Source organism: Jaculus jaculus, chromosome 3 (genome assembly GCF_020740685.1).
Source record: "Jaculus jaculus isolate mJacJac1 chromosome 3, mJacJac1.mat.Y.cur, whole genome shotgun sequence".
Classification (NCBI taxonomy): domain Eukaryota; kingdom Metazoa; phylum Chordata; class Mammalia; order Rodentia; family Dipodidae; genus Jaculus; species Jaculus jaculus.
In genome coordinates this window covers 102,055,311-102,076,909 of record NC_059104.1, presented here as the reverse complement: position 1 = coordinate 102,076,909, position 21,599 = coordinate 102,055,311, and the positions used below count along the sequence as shown (strand labels likewise).

Below are 21,599 nucleotides of genomic sequence, written 5' to 3'. Positions count from 1 at the left end.
ATCTCCACTGGGTCTCCACTACAACCCACAGTCCATCCTCACAGCTCCACAGGGTCTTCACAAAGGCATCCAGGAAACCTGCTTCACACTGCCCATGGCTGTTTCCAAAACACAAGAGAGCTGCAAATTCAATGACCCTCTCTTTCCTGTATTTCTCATACTCTATAAAACCAGGTGGGGTACCAATTTGTTAATTCAAGGGGGAATAAAGCAGACTTTGAAGAACAGGACACTCCTTCAGCATTCAGGCTCCATCAAAAGACTGCATTCTTTCTGTTGTCCCAATGCAGGTCAGTTGGCCCAATATCGATGATTGTAATCTCTCATATAATTGCAGCTGGGTGGGCAGAAGTTTCAGTCCAAATATTTCATTTCTGTGTCATAGCCCTCTGCACATACCAGTATGTTTCTACGTAATGCAACCTTGCACAAGCTCTCAAGACATGGGCATAACAGCAAGCCTCTCACAAAAACTGCTTTTAGCCTAGTCCAGGCAAAGCTCTTTCTCACCCTCAGAAGCCAAACCTCATAGTCCATAGTTCTTACTGCATTTCAGGTCTTTCAACTCTCACCAGAATAGTCCATCAAGCTTACTTACAGCACTGCAAGGCATCTCTTAGGCCAAGGTTTCAAATTCTTCCACATTCCTCTTGAAAATTAGCTCCAAAAGGCCAAAGCCACATAGTCAGGTTTCAAGCAGCAGTAACAGCACACCTTGGTACCCACTTTACTGGTATAGTCAGGTTTCCACTGATGGTAGAAAACACCTGACCAAGAGCAGCTTGTGGGAAAGAGTTTATTTTGGCTTACAGACTCGAGGGGAAGCTCCATGATAGCAGGGAAAAACGATGGCATGAGCAGAGGGTGAACATCACCTCCTGGCTAACGATGGACAATATCAGAGGAGTGTGTGCCAAATACTGACAAGGGGAAATTGACTATAATTCCCATAAGCCTGCCCCCAACTGCCTCCAGGAGGCTTTAGTTCCTAAATCTCCATCAGCTTTGAACCTAACATTCAGAACACCTAAGTTTATTGGGGGGAGGGACCTGAATCAAACAACCACAGACTGAATGCATTATATTTTACATCATGGATGGTTATCAGTTTATGGGGGCCAGGGATGGAATGTGCTGGTTTGATTCAGGTGTCTTCCCAAAACTTATGCATTCTGAATAGCAGGTCCCTAGCTGGTGGCAATTGGGAAACGGAGCCTCCTGGATGCAATGTGTTTTTGTTTTTGTTTTGTTTTTTGAGGTAGGGTCTCACTCTAGCCCTGGCTGACCTGGAATTCACTATGGAGTCTCAGGGTGACCTCAAACTCATGGTGATCCTCCTACCTCTGCCTCCCGAGTGCTGGGAATAAAGGTGTGCACCACCATGCCCGGCTTGGATGCAATGTTTTGTTGGGAGTGGGCTTATGGGTGTTACAGCCAGCTTCCCCTTGCCAATGTCTAGCACATTTTCCTGCTGTTATCGTTCACCTGATGATGGCCAAGAGGTAATGTTTACCCTCTGCTCAAACCGTGGTTTCCCCTACCAAAATGGAGTTTTTCCTCAAGTCTGTAAGTCAAAATAAACCCTTTCCTCCCACAAGCTGCTCTTGATCAGGTGTTTTCTGCCAGCAATGCAAAGCTGACTGCAACAAAGTATTTCTCCTAAATGTATGGGTTTTTACATGTTAACACATCTTCCTGCATACACTAGCCACATGTGGAATTGTTTTCTCCTATTTCTATAAATGTTACATTCAAAATGCATGATTTTACTACAACTAGCTTTCTTTCTTTTTTATTTTATCTTTTTAAGAAATATTTTGAGAGACAGAGAGAGAGGCAGGGGGGGAGGGGGGAGAGCGTGTGTGTGCACCAGAACCTCCAGTCACTGCAAAAGAACTCCAGACACATGCTCCACCTTGTGCATCTGGTTTACGTGGATCCTTTGGCTTTGCAGGTAAGCACTTTAACCACTAAGTCATTCCTCCACCCTTTGTTTTCTGAGGTAGGGTCTCATTCAAGCCCAGGCTGACCTGGAATTCACTATGTATGTAGTCTCAGAGTGGCTTCGAACTCACGGTAATCCTCCTACCTCTACCTCCCAAGTGCTGGGATTAAACATGTGTGCCACCATGCCCAGCTTTTATTTTTTATTATTTTTGGTTTTTTCAAGGTAGGGTCTCAACAAACCAGGCCGACCTCAAACTCACTCCACAAAGTGCTATGCTAGCCTCAAACTCACAGCAATCCTACCTCTGCCTCTTGAGTGCCAGGATTAAGGCATGTACCATCATGATAGGTTACTTGTTTTCTTGACTTGCTTTCTTGTGCATGGAATGTATCCAAGTGGCTTTATGCGATCCCATTAACTGTATCAGCATACTCTACTGAATGTTAAAGACCAGAAGACTAACTCTTTTCTTTCCATAAGTCAACATGTACACTACTTCAATGTCCCCCTTTACAATGTTGTAATCCCCACCCCCAGGATATTTTTGCTTATGTTCTGTTTTGTTTGAGACAGGGTTCCAGGCTGTATGTCACGCTGGCTTAGACTCCCAGCTGCCCTACTACCTCAGACTCTAAGAGTGCTGGGAACTATCCTGATGGGATGAACCCACACAGGAAATCTCTGAATCACACTGTCACTGAAATCATTTCAGGTTTTTTGTTGTTGTTATGCTTTTCAAGGTACGGTTTCACTCTAGCCCAGGCTGACCTGGAATTCACTATGTAGTCTCAGGATGGCCTCGAACTCATAGCAATCCTCCTACCACTACCTCCCAGGTGCTGGGATTAAAAGGCCTGTGGCACTATGGCAGCTTCATTTTAGTTTTATGAGACAGGATTGTGAGACAGGGTCTTCACTATATTCCACACTGGTTTGGAACTACCTAGCCCAAGCTGGCCTCAAACTCATAGCCATTTTCCTGTCTCAGCCTTTCAAGTACAGGGATTATAGGCATGGCACAAGCCACCACACCCGCTGGAAAAAATGTTTTCTTTTTTTATTTATTTTTTATTTTTTTATTTTTGAAGGTAGGGAAAAAGGTTCACTTTAGCCAGGCGTAGTGGCACACGCCTTTGATCCTAGAACTCGGGAGGCAGAGGTAGGAGGATTGCTGTGAGTTCGAGGCCACCCTGAGGCTCCATAGTGAATTCCAGGTCAGCCTGGGCTAGAGGGAAACCCTACCTCGAAAAACAAAACAAAAGGTTCACTTTAATCCAGGCTGACCTAGAGTAATTCACTATGGAGTCTCAGGGTGGCCTTGAATTCTTGGTGATCCTCCTACCTCTGCCTACCAAGTGCTAGGAATAAAGGTGTGTCCACCGCACCAAACTGAAAAAAATGTTTTAGAAAGAAACAGGTGAGCTTGGAAACCTGGAAGTGAATAAGACAACACCTGCACATCCGGTGTTACTCCAGTGCCTGGGTAGATGAATCCAGGCTAGCAGGCTTTTTGGTTTTTTGCTCAAATAATTTTATTTATTTGCGAGAGAGAGAATATGTGTGTGTGTTTGTGTGTGTGTGTGTGAATGAGTGTGTGTATATAGGCATACTAGGACCTCCTGTCATTGCAGGCTTTGCAAACAAGTGCCTTTAACCACTGAGCCACCTCTCCAGCCTCTTTTTTTTTTTTATTTTTTAAAAGTAGGGTCTCAACCTAGCCAGTCTAATCCAGAACATACTCTGTAGTCAAGGCTGGCCTTTAACTCATGCAATCCTATCTCAGCTGGGATTAAAGACATGTGCCACCACACTTGACCCAGCAAGCTTTGTTAAGCAAGTGCCTTAGCTGAGCGAGCCATTTCCCTGGCGCCTGGGAGTGGATAAAAAAAAGCTAAGTATTTTTATTTTTTGAGAGACCAAGAATGGGTGCACCAAGACCTTTTACCACAAGATAACTCCAGATGCATGTGCCACTTTGTGCATCTGGCTTTATGTAGGTTCTGGGGAATTGAACCTGAAAAGATAGGCTTTCAACAAGAGATTTTTTTTTTTTTGGTTTGGTTTTTCAAGGTAGGGTCTCACTCTAGCCCAGGCAGACCTGGAATTCACGTGGTAGTCTCAGAGTGGCCTTGAACTCACAGTGATCCTCCTACCTCTACCTCCCAAATGCTGGGACTAAAAGGCATGTGCCACCATGCCCGGCTTGCCATAAGAGCTTTTAACCACTAAGCCATCTCTTCAGCCCAGGGGAAAAAATTTTTTTTTGAGCATTTTATTGTTGCTACTCTTTTCAGGATTAAGCACTCCTATGGAAAGTGGAACTGGGAATTCCATTCATAAGCTTCTGAAAGGTCAAGGTGCAATGGGTCAGAATTTGATTTAACAGGTCCCTGGTGGAGGTCAAGGTGGTGGTTTTGAGATTTGCGGTGGACATGCTTGCTTCCTTGGTCACAACACTAACCATCCTGGTGTTTCAACCTATCAACACAGGTCACTGTACAGAATTGGGAAGGTGGACATACATCAGCTCGAGGGGCAGTACAAGCTGAATCTCACACACCAGCTTTATTTCTAAACTCTAGGTGAGGTAGAAACTGCTAACCCATCTGAGCAGCAAGTGAAGGCCTCTGGGATTTGGGCTAAGATAGAGCTGAAATGAGAAGAGAATGATCTCCACAGAGACATTATCTAGACGGAAGTTTCTCAGGCTCTATATTATTTACATTTTGGGCCACATAAATCTGTTTGGGGGTGAGGAAGGAGGGAGACTATGCTGTGGGAAGTAAATATTGTACCCACTAGATGCCACTAGCATCCTTCTCCAGCAATCCATCAAAAATATCTCCAGATATTGCCAAGTATCTCCTAGAATGCACAATCTCTTCCCAGTAAGAACCACTGATGTATACTTATCTCAGGTGAAAGGAGGAAAGTACAATTCTACTGGTAGGAAACAAGAGATAAGCTGCCAAGACATGAGATAGGAAGTTCTCTTTAGATAGGGAGTTCAGTCAATTAGAAAAGAAAGAATATAGGGGGTGGGGTTAGAAGTTTAAAACATTAGGAGAGGTCATTAAAACAATAATAATGGGGAGGGAAGATACCTGGGTCAGGGAAGTTGGGGGAAAGAAAGAAAAGGGGAATAGGAGGGAAATGCCCTGTATTTGAAAAATGACAGGATGAATGAAATCTAAATCTCTGTATGCCAACTAACAGTAAAAAGTAAAAAAAGAAAAATAATAATGGAAGCCTAGTGTGGTGGCTCATGTATACACATATTTGTTTGTTTATTTGAGAAGAGTAGGAGAGAGTAAGAGGCAGAGAGAGAGAGAGAGAATGGGTGCACCAGGGCCTCCAGCCACTGCAAATGAACTCCAGACACGCGGCCCCTTGTGCATGTGGCTTAAGTGGGTCCTGGGGAATAGAGCCTCAAACAAAGGCCCTTAGGCTTCACAGGCAAGCGCGCTTAACCGCTAAGCCATCTCTCCAGCCCCATGTCTATACATTTATAATAGCAATATGTGGGAAGTATAGGCAAAAGGATCAGGAGTTTAAGGTCATCCTGGACTAGGGAGTTTGAGGTCAGATTTACATGTGACCTAGTCTCCAAAACAAAAGAACCAGGTGTGATCAAGCCTGTAATCCCAACACTCAGGAGGCAGAACCAGGAGGATTCACAATTTTTGAGGAAGGGCTACCTAACAGAGATCTTGTCTCAAATAATGTTAATAATAATACGCAAAAAACAAAACAAAGACGATGAAAAAGGGAGGGGAGAAGAGCCAGTTGGGGAGGGTGTGGAGCTCAGGACAGACTGCTCACCTAGCATGTTGGAGGTCCTTCAGTTGAATTACAGCACCAAATAAAATCAAAATACTCACTTTGGAGGAAAGCTGGCCCACGAGAAGAAGGCTCACAGCTGGAAGAGTAAGGACAAACAAAATCCCAGCAGGGCTGTTCAAGGACAGGTTAGGCTAAATCACAAGTGTCAGTCCAGCCTGAGCAAGACCCTGACTGGGAAAAAAAAAAAAACAGGGCTGGGGCAACTGCTTAGTCTGCAAAAGGGTTGTCTAGCACACATGAGGACCTGAGTTCTATGATTAGGACCCACATAAAATGCTAGGCATGGTGTCATGTGCCTGTAATCCCAGTAGAGATAGAAAGATCAGAAGTTCAAGGTCATCCTCTGATACATAAGAGGTGACTGAAGGCCAGCCTATGCTACAAGACAGCCTACCTGGATGAAACCAAAAACAAAGTTTCTGATGAAGCAGAACACATACAGCTTGCCCAATACGCAGTAATCACTGTGTTCTGAGTCCTGTCTTCTATGTGAATAGTAAGTGTAGCTGAGGGAGTAATAGAGTTGTAGAGCCAAAAAATTATGGATTTACTGGTGTTCCAAAACTCACAATTAATGATATAAAGTAAAGAGGTGGACATACCAGAATTTTGGAGATGGAAACAGGAAGATTGTTTTGGAGTTCCAGGCCAGCCTTGGCTACAGAGACTCCCTTATTCAAATTGTTCTCACTTTTGGTTGGACAACCTGTTTTATTTTACAGATAGAGGAAAACACGGGCAAGAACAATGATATGTCAATACATCAAGAAGAGAGCGCCAACTGTCTACCAGGAGATGGGTCACCTCTACCTCATATGCCCAGAACCCAGAAGTCATTAGAGGGGAAGTAGTGACTCAGATACTGCCATCACTGCAAGCCTGAAAACCAGTTCCAGGGAAATGGCGACAGACACTGTGGTCTCTCAAACTTCATAAAATATAAAAACAGAGATCCAGAGTCTACAGAGAAAGCAACACTAAATCAGATCTCTACCTTGCCCACCAAGGCTCAGGGAGTATCTGAGAAGAGGAGGTGAAAAGACTGTAAGAGCCTCAGGGTAGGTAGGAATAGTCTGAAACAGCATGCTTCCCCCATCCTTGCAGAGACAGAGGGCTCTTGATCCCCACCATGAACACCAATAACTCCAACGAAGACCCTGAGTAGAACTGGGATGGGGGAGAAGGAGATCTATATGTGTAACTTTTTATTTTAAAAAAATCAATAAATTAAAATAAACAAACAGCCGGGCGTGGTGGTGCATGCCTTTAATCCCAGCACTCGGGAGGCAGAGGTAAGAGCATCACCATGAGTTCGAGGACAGCCTGAGACTCCATAGTGAATTCCAGGTCAGCCTGGGCTAGAGTGAGACCCTACCTCGAAAAACCAAAAATAAATAAACAAACAAACACACACACACACACCACCAAAGTGAAGAAAGTGAGGGTTGGAGAGAGCTCAGTGGTCAAAAACTCTTGCTTGGAAAACTTGACAGCCTGATTCAATTCCTCAATACCCAAATAAGGCCAGATGAACAAAGTAGTGCACGCACCTAGAGTTCATTTGTAATGCCAGGAGGGCCTGACATGCTCATACTTTCTTCCTCTCAAATAAATAAATGAAATTTTTTTTTAAAGAATTAAAGAGGGCTGGGTGTGGTGGTACACGCCTTTAATCCCAGCACACGGAAGGGAGGTAGAGGAAGGAGGATTGCCATGAGTCCAAAGACTACAGAGTGAATTACAGGTCAGCCTGAGCTAGAGTGAGAACCTACCTCAAAAAAAAAAAGAGGGCTGAAGAGATGGCTTAGCAGTTATAGCACTTGCTTGTGAAGCCTAAGGACCCAGGTCTGATTCCCCAAAAAACATGCAAACCAGATGCACATGGTGGTGCATATATATGTCTAAGGTTTGTAGTAGCTGGAGGCCCTGGCATGCCCATTCTTTCTCCCACTTTCTTCCAGTAAGTTAAAAACAATTTTTAAATATTTTTAAAGAAAAGAATTAAAGCCGAGTATGGTGGCACATGCTGCTTTTAATCACCTTTAAACCCAGCACTCGGAGGCAGAGGTAGGAGGATCACCCTGAGTTCGAGGCCACCCTGAAATTACCCTACCTTGAAACCCTCACCCCCCCCCAAAAAAAAGAATTTTAAAGGAAAATGAATGGATAAATCAAACAAAGGTCAAGCTGCCCAGGGGTAAAGTGCATACCTAGAATGCACCAGGCCATGGGTGCCACCCCTAGCACAAAGGAGGGAGAAAGACTGGGGTGGGGAGGCATGAGAGAAAGGATGGTGTGAAGCTTCAGCAATACTGCCAAGAATGACAGGTTTATAAGAACTAAACTGACTTGAAGCTGTTTATCCTACAGTGACTGTAAACTTCCCTGCTGGTTTTTATCTAACTCAAGAACTGACTAAAGAAATACAGGAAGCTGTTATTAAGTACTCAGTCCAGAGGATTTAGTGATACAAAGCAAGCACTACGACTGCAGTGCACACCAAAAGCACACCTCAAGAACTGTGCTTTAAGAAAAAGAAAGAAAGAAAGAGAGAAGAGAAAGAAAGAAGGATGGAAGAAAGAAAAGGACTTTAGAATAGTACCTTTTCTTTCACTAAAATCCTGGGAAGCCTATATAGGTTTTGTCTGTACTTTGTACAACAGAGGAAGGGAACACCTCCTAGGTTTTAAACAGCTTCAGAGTATAAGGGGAAGATAGCTCTTCTCAACTGGATTAAACATCTTATAGAAGAACAGTAGAATACCGAATTTGAAATGAAAGAATTGATTCTAGCATGTAACTTATGAAGAGGAAGAAGTTATTAATATCTTCCTTGTAAGTTGTAAAAGGTATGCTCCCATCTTAAGTTCCTTCGACCTAAAGTGATACCTCCTAGCATTTGGCCAAAACCAAAAGGGCAAACGTTATCATGCATTCTGAGCTTATCATCCGTCAGCCTAGGGCAAAATAACTGGAAAGAACAGTAAATGTCATCACTCTGCAGGTCGCCAGGAATTAGGGTACTGCAGCCAGCCACAGCCCCTCCAGTGCCAAGCCTTCCCAAAATAGCTATGACTTATACATAATACTCATCAGATACCACACATCCAAACTCTCCAACACAGCGTGCTGAAACAGGGGTTACTACTCAAGCTCTGGCAGAGGTAAATGAAGATGCCACTGGTTTAGGGACACATGGTCTTAAATGACAGAGCCTGTATAAATTTAAATATGACTTGTTCTCCCTTAAAATAGTTTCTTCTCTAAATCAATATGACTATCTCAAAACCAAAATATTCCACCTGTTTTTAAGTCACCATCTTAAAAACAAACAGAACTGTCTTTGAAACAAAAATTCTGACTCCAATTCAAAAGGCAATGGTGAGCAAACAATAAAATTTTCATTAGCTATCAGCACATGAAATATCCACCTACTTTCATTTTGAAGCCTGGACTACAGTTAACATTTTCCGTATGAGTTTTTAAAAGCGTATGTTATAAATTCTTAATAAAATTAGTCTGGGGATGTAGCACTTGCCTACCATGAGCAAGGTCCTCTATTCAAGACCCAGTAGTACAAATAAAGAAGCAGAAAAGATTTCTAACTTGACAATATCTAACAGCGTTGTATTATAAATACTTTGAGATCTCTCACTTTTAAATTCATATTTGAGTTATTTGACAGATTGCCCATTCTGACTTTGAAAAGATGCCTTATTCAAAGGGCAAGGGCATAGTATTAAAATTGTAACATTTCAAAAAAACACTGGAAGACGTTCTCAAATTGCCCACCTCCCAAGTTTCTTCACAGATATTATAAGCCTTTGATTTTCCCAAACCAGTTCTTTCACTCTCGCCATCTTTGCCTGGAATCCGTCGTATTGATTTACCTTTTTAGATATTAGGGACCTAATCAATAGACCTTTTCTATTCATACTCTGCTCCTCCCCATTCCTTCGAAATCTAGAATGATCAATGCATTAACTGGGGGGTGGGAGGGGGAGCCGGTCTCTTTCCGTTAAAAAAAAAAAAAAAAAACAAAAAAAAACACCCAACGAGGCTAGCAAAGGCGGTGGAAGTGAGGGACTGCAGGTCTTTCGCACTTTGTTGATAAATCTCGGCTTTGGTGAGATAACTTCAGTCTGCTCAAACTCTGTACAACAACACTGGCATAAGATAGACGTCGGAGTCAAACGTAAACAGCCCAGGCTGTCCTCGTGGGAAGTTCCTCGCTCCTCGCTCGGGGCCCACGAGCGCTCGGTGTCTCTCGGAGCCCTGCCGCAGGCGACCTCACGTGCGGGCGGCGGGGCCGGGGACCTAACCCCCTCCAAACTTCAGGGCACCCCGTCCTCACCGCGCCCCCGAGCCCGTCTGGTGCAGCCGGCGCCATCCTCCCGCCGCCGCCGCCGCCGCCGCCGGGCATCTGCTCGGGCCGCCCACCGCCCCGCAGGCCCCGCTCCCGCCCGGCGGCCCACCGCGCCCCTCTCGACCCCCGAGCCGCGGCCCCCGCTCTCCCGTGGCGGGCGGCTCACCGAGCTGTGGCCGTCGGCCGCTCCGGCCGTGTCGTCCTGCTGCAACTCCGCAGTCATGGCCGAGGCGCCCCTCCGCGCGTAGCCCGCTGCCGCTACCGCCGCCGCCGCCGCCGTCGCCGTCGCCACCTCCGTCGCCCCCGACAGCCCAGGAGCACCGGAGGCTCCGCCCCCGCCCGCCGGGTCCCGGCCCGCCCACGCCCGCCGCGCGCCGCACGCCGCACGCCGGGCCCTCACGCCCCGCCCCCGCTGCGCGCGCACGCCAGGCGCGCGGCCGAGAGCGCCTCCCCCCGCGCTCCACGTGCTCCGGCCCGCGGCGACCACGTGACCCGAGGCCCCGCCTCCCCTCCGGCCGCTAACGGTCAGCGTCGCTTCCCCCTGGTGGTTGGGGTTTCCGCTCTGAGTGGCCAGGGAGTGGTTCCCGCGGCACGTCCGTCTCGGAGGCTTCTTCCTGAACCCATCTCCAGGCTTCACCCTCGCCTCCAGCTTACTCCCCTCCAGCGAGGTGAAGCCGCTTCGCAGGGTACCGCTGCCACCCCCGACCGGGCCTTCCGGGGAGGAGGGGGGCCCCTTCCTGAGCCAGGGACAAGAGGCTTAGCACCACGTCTTAGGAGAGGCAGGGGACCTACTGCTAGCGGCGAGCGCCGCGAGCCTCACGCACAGATGCCCAGCACAGGACCTGTAGGGTGTGATGAGCAAAAAGAATTGCCAGGTAGTCCAAGCTTGGATTTTCAGGCTGTGGTTTACTTGGCATTGAACCTTGCACATGCAGGGTCAAGTAGGTACACCACCAGCCCTCCTGTTTTTTATATTTGCTTGTTTGCTTATTTATTATTTGCAGGCAGAGAGAGAGAGGAAAAAAAAAAAAGGGCATATCAGGACGTCTCGCCACCGAAAATGATCTCCAGTTGCATGTCCCGCCTTGTGCATCTGGCTTTACGAGGGAACTAGGGAATGGGAACCCAGGCGGCCGGGCTTTGCAAGCAGGCACCTCAGTTCGAGGCCATCCTGGGGCTGCAGAGAGTGTTCCAGGTCAGTCTGGGCTACAGTGAGACCCTGTCTCGTCCTCGAGAAAACAAAGACAGTAATAGCAACAAAAAATTATAAAAGGGAATTAATTAAGTTGATATTTTACAATCAAAGACAGTAATCCCACAATGGCTGGCTGCACTCTGGAGAGCCAAAGATCCAAGTGATTGCTTGGTCCAAGCTAGAAGTTCCTGGACAAGAGGCAGCCACCCGCACACTTCCATGCCTGTTTCTGCCCCCTCTCCCTCCTCTCTCAAGGCTGAAGGGTTGGAAGGCTCCCTGAGTTACTACTGAAGAAGCTGGAGTCTGATGCTCTCAGATTTATGGCATATGCAATCAAGAAACCTGTCAAAGTGTGAAGCTTGTCTGGGAATAGAGTTCACAAGTATATTACTGGTCTGGCATGTGGGAGGCCTTGGGTTCAAGCCCCAGCACACACACACACACACACACACACACACACACACACACACACACACAGGTACAGCAACATACCAGCAGGCTTCCTGCTTCAAAAGAAAAAGTTAAAAAAAAAAAAAAAAAGAAAAGAAAAGAAAGCTGGGCCTGGTACACTTGCTTCTAATCCCAGCACTTGGGTGGCAGAGGTAGAAGGATCTCTCTGAGTTTGAGGCCAGCCTGAGACTACATGGTGAATTCCAGGTCAGCCTGGGCTATAGCCAGACCCTACTGTGAAAAAAAATACAAAAAATAAATTAATAAAATAACCATGTTTCTCTGGAAAATGTAGAGAAGGAATAAAACCTGTTAAGAAGTATGACTTCATGAAAGCCTTTAATTATTTTTTATGGATTTTTTTTGGGGGGGGGAGGAGGTTTCAAGGTAGGGTCACACTCTAGTCCAAGCTGACCTGGAATTCACTATGTAGTTTCAGGGTGGCCTCAAACTTACAGCGATCCTCCTACCTCTGCCTCCTAAATGCTGGAATTAAAGGTGTGCGCCACTATGCCCGGCTTATTTTTTTTTATGTTTTTATTAATATACATTAGCTATACATAATAATGGATTATGGGCTGGAGAGATGGGTTAGTGGTTGCCTGCAAAGCCTAAGCACCCAGGTTCAATTTCCTGGAGCCTACGTAAGCCACATGCACCTGGTGGCACATATATCTGGAGTTTGTTTGCAGTGGCTGGAGGCCCTGACATGTCCTTTCTGTCTCTCTCTCTCTCATAAATAAATAACATAAAATAAAAAAACTAGTGAATTACCACATTTTATGCATGTATGTGTGTATTTCAATTACATAGTAATCATATACTAGCCTCTCATTCCCCACCACCACCCCATTTTACTTGCCCACCTTCTACTTTAATGCTTTTTGATGACTCAATGATTTTCAGCTGGGTTTATATTAGTTACTTCTCATTGCTGGGACAAAATACCAAACCAGAAGCAACTTCTGGAAGGAAAAGGGTTGATTTCAACTTACATTTGCAGAGAGTAGATTTCCTCATGGCAAAGAAAGCATGACAGGAGCTGGAAGTCAGTGTCCCTTGTCACATCAGGAGGGAAGAAGAAAGCCACAAGCAGGCCAGGCTGAAAAGCCTCAAAGCCAGCAGCCAGTGACACACGTCCTCCAGCAAGGTTCCACAACCTACCCCAACAGAGTCACCAACTGATCATTAAGTATTCAAACACAAGAGCCTCAGGGAAAGATTTCCATTCAAACCACCACAGGGTCATTTACAGGAGCAGGAGTACATTATCAGTCACTTCAACACTGCAGATAAACAACCCTCCCCATCAACTATTTTGAAAAATGTTTTATTTATTTGAGAGAGAAAGGCGGGGGGGAGAGGCAGATACAAAGAGACAATGGACACACCAGGGCCTCCAGCCACTACAGACTCTAGACTCATGCACCACCTTGTGTATCTATCTTTATGTGGGTCTCAGAAATTGAACCTAGGTCCTTTGGCTTCACAAGCAAGTGTCTTAACCATTAAGTCATCTCTTCAGCCCTCCCCTATCAACTATTAATGGCTTATAAATGCTCAGAGAGAGATAAAACCCAACAATCCTTCCCGCTCCATGACAGGATGTTGATAAACCTTATGGTGTGCAGGTAATTACAGCTGCTGTGAGTTCAAGTATTCCATACCACTTCCCCACTTTCCTCAAGCTCTTGGCTCTTTCCACCTCTTCTGAGATATCCCCTGGGTCCTTGAGGGGTAACATGGATGCCCCATTTACGGCCCAGCATCCACCAGTTACTTATTCTCAATAATTTGACAAGGTATGAGTCCCTGCAATTGCCGCTGACCATTGTAAACAGAAACTTCTCTAAACAAAGCTGACGGCATAACAGTTATTTAGACATCACTTTTATAGCACATCATGTCCATTTAGCCAAACAAAAGAAGTATCTTCCAATGACACTCTTTCCCTAATTTCTTATACTCCATAATACCAGGTAGGGTGCCAATTTGTTAATCCAGGGGTGAATAAAGCAGACTTTGAAGAACAGGACATTTCTTGAGCACTCAGGCCCTTCCAAAAGAGTCTACATTCTTTTGTTGCCCCAGTGCAGGTCAGCTACCCCAATTTTAAAGGTTGTAATCTCTCAATTTGCAGGTGAATGGGAAGCAATTTAGGCCCAAAGATTTCATTTTTTCTATGCCATATCCCTCTGCTCACACCAGTTCATTTCTACTCAAAGCAACCCTGTACAACTTCTCAGGACACAGGAATAACAGCAAGCTTCCCACACAAACTGCTAGCCCAGTCCAGGCACAGCTCTTTCTCACCCTCATAAGTCAAACCTCACAGTCCATAGTTCTTACTGCATGCAGGTCTTTCAACTCTGACCAGAACCGTCCATCAAGCTGTACTTACAGAACTGCAAGGTGTCTCTTAGGCCAAGGTTTCAAATCCTTCCACATTCCTCTTGAAAATCAGCTTCAAGAGGCCAAAACCACACAGCCAGGTGTCTAGCAGCAATCCCACTGATCAGTACACTTTACTCTTGCAGTCAGGTTCAGCATTGCTGGTAGAAAACACCCAAACAAGAGCTTCTGGGAAAAGGTTCATTTTGGCTTACAGGCTTGAGGGGAAGCTCCACAATGGCAGGAGAAAACGACGGCATGAGCAGAGAGTGGACATCACCCCCAGGCCAACATAAAGTGGACAATAGCAACAGGACAGCGTGCCAAACACTGGCATGGGGAAACTGGCTATAATACCCGTAAGCCCAACCCCAACAATACACTGCCTCCAGAAGGCATTAATTCCCAAATTTCCATCAGCTGGGAACCTAGCATTCAGAACACTTAAGCTTATGGGGGACACCTGAATCAAACCACCACAGGTGCTTTCTGCCAGCAATGCGAACCTGATGCTACAGTAAAATTGGTACCAAGAACTGAGATCATTACTGCTATAAAACTGTGTGGCTTTTGCCCTTTTGGAGCTGATTTTCGAGAGGAATGTGGAAGGATTTGAAACCTTGGCCTAAGAGATGTCTTGCAGTGCTATAAATGCAGATTAATGGGATATTCTGGTCACAGTTGAAAGACCTGACTGCAGTATGAACTATGGACTGTGAGGTTTGGCTTTTGAGGGTGAGAAAGAGCTTTACTTGGATTGGGCAAGAAGCAGTTTGTGTGAGAGGCTTGCTGTTATGTTCATGTTCCAAGAATTTGTGCAGGGTTGCACTGCATACAAATGGATTGGTGTGAGCAAAGGGATATGGCACAGAAAAAATGAAATCTTTGGATCAAAACTGCTAACCATTCAGCTGCAATTGTTTGAGAGATTACAACTATTAAGATTGAGTCAGCTGACTTGCATTGTGACAACAGGAAGAATGCAGAGTATTTTCAAGGGGTCTGAATGCTGAAGGAGTGTCCTGTTCTTCAAAGTCTGTTTTATTCACCCCTGGATTAACAAACTGATAATTTTCTGGGACTGTAAGTAGCCTACCTGGTGGGGCAGAATTGGAACTCCAGAGACTGGTCACTGATTAGACAGGGAGAGAGGCTTGTCACTAGTTAGAGTTGTCAGACTTGAAGCTACAGAGTTTGATGTCTGCCCTCTTTGTTATAAATCTTGTATTTCTTTGCTGTACCTAATCCCATCTTCTGTAGTATGAAGGTTTATTCTGTGCCATTATGTTTGTTTGTGTTTTTTTTGGTATTATGGCTCAGTTAAAAAGACCTTAGACTATGGGGATGTTTGACCATCAATGGGGTTGATAAAAAGTATGCTGACCTTTAAAATTGGACTGTAGGCATTTATTTTACATCATATATGGTTCTTAGTTTATGGGAGCCCAGGGGACAATGTGGTGGTTTGATTCAGGTGCCTCCATAAACTTATGTGTTCTGAATGCTAGGTCCTCAACTGGTGGCACTTTGGGAATTCAAGCCTCCTAGAGGCAGTGCATTGTTGGGGGCAGGCTTATGGTGTTATAGCCAGCTTCCCCTTGCCAGTATTTGGCACACGCTCCTGCTGCTATTGTCCATCTGATGTTGGCCAAGAGGTGATGTATACCCTGTACTCATGCCATCATTTTCTCTTGCCATCATGGAGCTTCCCCTTGAGTCTGTAAGCCAAAATAAACCCTTTCCTCCCACAAGCTACTTATGGTTGGGTGTCATCAGCAACTTGTATATATATGTGTGTATATATATATGTGTGTGTGTGTGTGTGTGTGTGTGTGTGTGTGTGTATTCATAAGCTGATATAACCTATATTCAAGATTAAGTGCAACTTGCATTGGGACCAGGATATATCACAACAAACTTTGTCTTAAAACAACATCAACTAGTGCTCACTTCAGCAGCACATCTAGTAAAATTGGAATGATACAGAGAAGATTAGCATGGCCCCTGTGCAAGGATGGCATGCAAATTCATGGAGCATTCAATTTTTTTTTTGGTGAGTCCCCAGAAGACCATTATAACTAATAAAATATTTTAAACTGTAAAAATCAAAAATCAATGAAGAATTTTCCATTAAAAATATTTTTAGGAGACTTCCGGGTAAGATGGTAGCATAGTAACCATGCAAAGTAGCTCAGGAGGGAAATAAGCAGAAAAATAGCAAAAATGCACTCTTCTACTGAAAAGGGAAGGTGTGTATGGAAATATCAACCACAGCAAAGAAGCAGGAGAGATTTACATCTAGCAAGCAGGAAACTGGCCAGAATCCAGCTGAGGCACCAGTAGCCCCAATCTGCTTGGCCTGCCCAGCCAATGCAGAGTGGAAGGAGCAGAAACCAGGTGGAGGGATTTTCCACTCACACCAGCCTTCTTGAAAAGTCAAGAAACCCGCAGAAGAAGACAGCAGGGCCAGTTGAGAAGCTGCTGAAGGAGATTGCAAAGGGGGCCAACTGAGCAGCTCTCATACAACTCCAGGCATCCTGCATAGCCTCCCAACCTCCAACCACCAGTGCTGGGAGCCACCAGAGAACTCATCCTACCTTTTTTCTCCCCCCAGCACAACTGATCAGAATACCATATCCAGTGACCCAAGTAGCCTAACCAAGTACACAGCACAACAGAGAGGGTTTGAGGTGGGCACTCAGCGTTGGTGATATTGGAAGCCATTTCAAAAGGCAACAGTGCCTACTTATACAAAGTCAGGTACACAGGTCTGCACTGGAAGTGCTAATCTGACCTTCCATGTCAGGGCAGGTTATGTGTTAGATTTGGTTGATGTATTCATGGTCTGCTTTACCATTCTAAAATAAGCTGTGTTTTGGTGTTGACTATTGTTGCCTTTGACATTTTCTGATTTTTAGGGCCTTTGTCTTTTTCTTCTGTCATTATTTGGGCATGGACTGACTTGGCCACAGGCTGAACCTGGAGCCCATTGCAGACCAGAAATCTTGGCTTCCCAATTGACAGGATTAAGGGTATAAGATAACATGTCCTTAGGGACTTTGGCTTTATTAGATTATCTGTTTGTCGCCACCATTCTTGCATAAATACTCTGTAGTGGTTTTGATTTAGTGTGTATATTTCTCATTTGAATTTAAGAATTTGCCAGAAAGTTGTTCTATCCAGCCTATTAGAAGACTTGAATAGCAGGCAAACATAACAGCTAGGGTCACTTCTGCTATTACTCTGGGAGTAGAAGAGCTACAACTAGCACCTTACACTCCTGCCATGAAGGTACATAAAGTCAGATTTACACAGTTAAGAGCACTGCACATAATTAGAGAATCCAAGCATCAAATTAACTCAAGATGAAAAAATCTCTATCTTATAATACAAGAAACTCAAAAAATCAAGACAATATAACTTTAAAATTATAAAATTATATATAATTGTATGTAATTATACATTACAAATTCATCAGAAATGACCTCCAGTGAGATGGTTTTAGATGAAATGCTTGACAAAGATTTAAAAAAAATATATATATATCTATGCTCAAAAAAAAAAATCGAAGAAGAAATCAAAGGAATCAAATAAGAAAACAAACTCCTGAAGGAATACCAAGAGAACACAGTAAACCAATTTAATGAAATAAGGAGGTCAATACAAAACATGAATAAGGTATTAGAAATGAAAAACAGAGTAAAATAGAAAACACTGTAGAAAGTCTCGCCAGTAGAATGGATCAAGGAGAGGACAGAGTATCTATAGTAAAAGACCAGGTAGCAAGTTTAATACAGTCCAACAAAGAGAAAGGCAAGCTAATAGGAAGGCATGAATGTGAATTTCAAGACATTCAGGATACTATGAAGAGATTGAATATAAGAATTCAGGGCATAGTAGAAGGAGAAGAATTTCACTCCAAAGGTATAGTAGGTATTTTCAACAATATCATAAAAGAAAATTCACCCCACTAGGGAAAGCGATGCCAATACAGATATAGGAAGTTTTTAGAATGCCAAACAGACAAAATAAGACAAGAATCTCTCACTGTTGTATTATAATTAAACTGGAAAACACACAAACCAAGCTAGGCATGGTGGCTCACACCTTTAATCCCAGCACTTGGAGATGTAGGAGGATTGCTATGAGTTCAAGGCCACCCTGAGATTTCATAGTGAATTTCAGGTCAGCCTGGGCTAGAGTGGGACTCTACCTACAAACCAAAACACACACACACACACACACACACAGAGAAAATATATTGAAAGCAGTTAGAGAGAAACATCAAGTCACATATAAAGTCAAGCCCATCAGGATAACAGCAAGATCACTCAACACAAACTTTAAAAGCCAGAAGGGCTTGAAATGATATCTTTCAAGCTTTGAAAAATAACAACTGTTAACCAAGATTACTCTATCCAGCAAAGCTGTCCATCCAAATTGACAGAAATAAGGACATTCCACAATCAAAATAGGCTAAAGGAATATATGAACACTAAACCAGCTCTACAGAAAATACTTGAAAGAATTCTCCATGCTGAAGAGAAAGAAAATTACACATACAAGGAAAATGAAAAAATAAACTATGCTCAAATAATAGTTAATAGAAGAGAGTAAAGGGAAAAGAGGAAGAGCTACAAAATAAGAATGGCAAGGATAAATAGACACCTTTCAATAATAACTCTTAACATTAATGGCACCAACCAAAAGACAGGCTTGTACAGTGGGTTAAAAAGCAGGATCCTATTTTTTGCCTCCAAGAAACTTACCTTTCCATAACAGATGGACACAACTTTAGGGTGAAAGGGTGGAATATGGTATTTCAAGCAAATGGGGCTAGAAAACAATATCTGACAGGGTAGACTTCAAACCAACATTAGTCAGGAAAGATAGAGAAGATTACTTTATATTGATTAAAGAAACACTCCAACAGGAGGATATTACAATTTTAAACATATATGCACCTAACATGGGGACTCCCAATTTCATCAAACACTATCAGATTTAAGGCCACAGATAACACCAAACACAATTGTAGTGGATGACTGCAATACCCCACTCTTATCAATTGACAGGTCACACCAGCAAAAAATAACCAGAGAAGCATATGGATTAAGGGAGGTCATAGAACAAATGGACCTAAACATATTTATAGAACATTTCATCCAAATGTTACAGAATATACATTCTTTTCAGCAGCATGTGGAACATTCTCTAATATAGACTGTATATTAGAACCCAAAGCAAACCTTAACAAATACAGGAAAATTGAAATAATTCCTTACATCCTGTCTGATCACAATGGGATTAAACTACAAATCAACAGCAATAAAAGCTATAGAGAATACACAAAATCATGGAAACTAGATAATACTCTACTAAATGATGAATGGGTCAATGAAGAAATCAAGAAGGACATCAAAAAGTTCATAGAATCAAATGACAATGAGAACACAATATACCAAAACCATTGGGACTCAATGAAGGCAGTCCCAAGAGGGAAATTTATAGCTTTAAGTGACTATATTAATAAATTAGAAATGTCACAGTAAAAAAAAAACAAAAAACTACTTAATGCTTCACCTTTAGGCCTTGGAAAAAGAACAAGGCAACCCAAAAATCAGTAGGATTGAGTAAAGGAAAGGTGGGGGAGGTTTAATCAAAATCTAAGAGGGTATGAATAAGTCATATGGAAAGCTACTTTTTTGCACAATGGTACACCCAGGAGCCATAGATTGTTACTAGAAAAATTTCAGTGCCAGGAATGGGATACTTACAGTGAGTTGTTGGCCAGGGAGGTCCCTGATGCCCCCAAAACATTACAGACCATTGCTGAAGCTCTTGGTTTTCCATAAGGAATAGATGGTAAGACCCTATTGCTAAAGACTCCATACATTTGGGCTTCAAGGTCACTGAGAAATCTTTTGGGAGCTGACCTGAAAACCTCCTCCCTGTAGACCAGCTGACAGAATGGTGAAAAAAAACTGTGCTGCTATGCAGATCCATATGAGAGAGTGAATTCACCAGTGGATATAAACAGCAGTGGAAGTGTTAAGTTTTGCATCCAGGCCAAATGAGCCAATGGATACAATAGTGGCATGTCTATCATGGGGGAAACCAAACACTCTCTAATTGGACTGGAGGCCTGCTCTAAAGGAGGGAATACATGCCTGATACGAAAAACTATGACAGGAGAAGTCATGATCCCTAGGGATGTAATCTCTGATGGAGTCTACCTAAATGTATATATTATGCTCACCAAATTGCCTGGTAAGTGCTTCTTGTAATGTGTGTGTGTGTATACACACACATACATACATACATACATACATACATATATATATATATATATATATATATTATATATACAATATTTTACTTATTTATTTATTTGAGAGAGAGAATGGGCACTCCAGGGCCTCCAGCCACTGCAAATGAACTCCAGACACATACACCACCTTGTGCATCTGGCTTACATGGGTCCTGGGGAATCAAACCAAGGTACTTTGGCTTTGCAGTCAAACACATTAACCACTAAGCCATCTCTCCAGCCCCCATATATTAATGCTACTCTAACTTTGGTTAGAGAAACCTCTCTTTTCAGGTGGTGGTAACCTTGGGATGACTCAGAAGGCACCATAATGCTGAAAAGAAGTGACAGAGGAGTGCTCAGCACTGAAAGATCTATCACACCTTCCAAGGCTCAGGGTCCATTGCAGAAGAGGTGGTGGAATGTAAGAGCCAAAACATTTTATTGCTGGGTGTGGTGGCACATACCTTTAGTCCTAGCACTCAGAAGGCAGAAGTAGGAGTTTTGTGGTGAGTTCAAGGCCAGTCTGAGTCTACATAGTGAATTCCAGGTCAGCCCGGGCTAGAGAAAGACCCTACCTTAAAAAAAAAAAAAAAAAAAGGAAGGAAGGAATAATAAAGGAAGAAAGGAAGGAGAGTTGGGTGTGGTGGTACACATCTTTATTCTCAGCATTTGGGAGGCAGAAGTAGATGGATTGCTGTGAGTTCGAGGCTACCCTGAGAACACATAGTGAATTCCAGGTCAGCTTATGCTAGAGCAAGACCCAACTTTGAAAAACTGAAAAAAAAGAAAGGAAGGAAGGAAATTGGGCATGGTGCGCCTAGCATTCAGGTAGCTGAGAAAATAGGATCAGAAGTTCAAAGCCAGTCTGATGAACATGACAGCCTTTCTAAAAAAAAATAAAAACAAAGAACAACCAAAAAATGGCACTACAAGGCCAGGTAGAGTGACTTACATCTATAATCCCAGCACAAAGAAGGTTGAAGCAGGAGGATCACAAGCACAAGGCAGCCCCCATATGCTACAGTGTAAGTTCAAAGCCAGCCTAGGAAACTCAGTGAGACTCTTTGCCAGAGCAAACTGTATTTTTTTTAAA

The 21,599-nt window shown here is 43.7% G+C and overlaps 1 protein-coding gene and 1 non-coding gene across 7 annotated transcripts in view; one reads left to right on the top strand and one right to left on the bottom strand.

Annotated features, from left to right (window-relative positions):
• Window positions 1-10,436, bottom strand: part of Usp28 (ubiquitin specific peptidase 28) — a 101,705-nt gene extending 91,269 nt beyond the window's left edge. For 2 of the 6 annotated variants that reach the window (XM_045145564.1, XM_045145565.1), the window contains exon 1: window positions 10,324-10,432. In XM_045145564.1, the coding sequence (XP_045001499.1) occupies window positions 10,324-10,380 (57 nt within the window). In that variant the 5' untranslated portion in view covers window positions 10,381-10,432. Of the gene's footprint in view, window positions 1-10,323 lie in introns of all 6 variants that reach the window. The other 4 variants (XM_045145566.1, XM_045145563.1, XM_045145562.1 and 1 more) reach the window with 4 other exon arrangements.
• Window positions 10,437-16,135: 5,699 nt separating this feature from the next.
• Window positions 16,136-16,242, top strand: LOC123459646. The gene has a single exon (XR_006636405.1). It is a non-coding gene; the product is annotated as a U6 spliceosomal RNA (small nuclear RNA).
• Window positions 16,243-21,599: the final 5,357 nt, after the last annotated feature.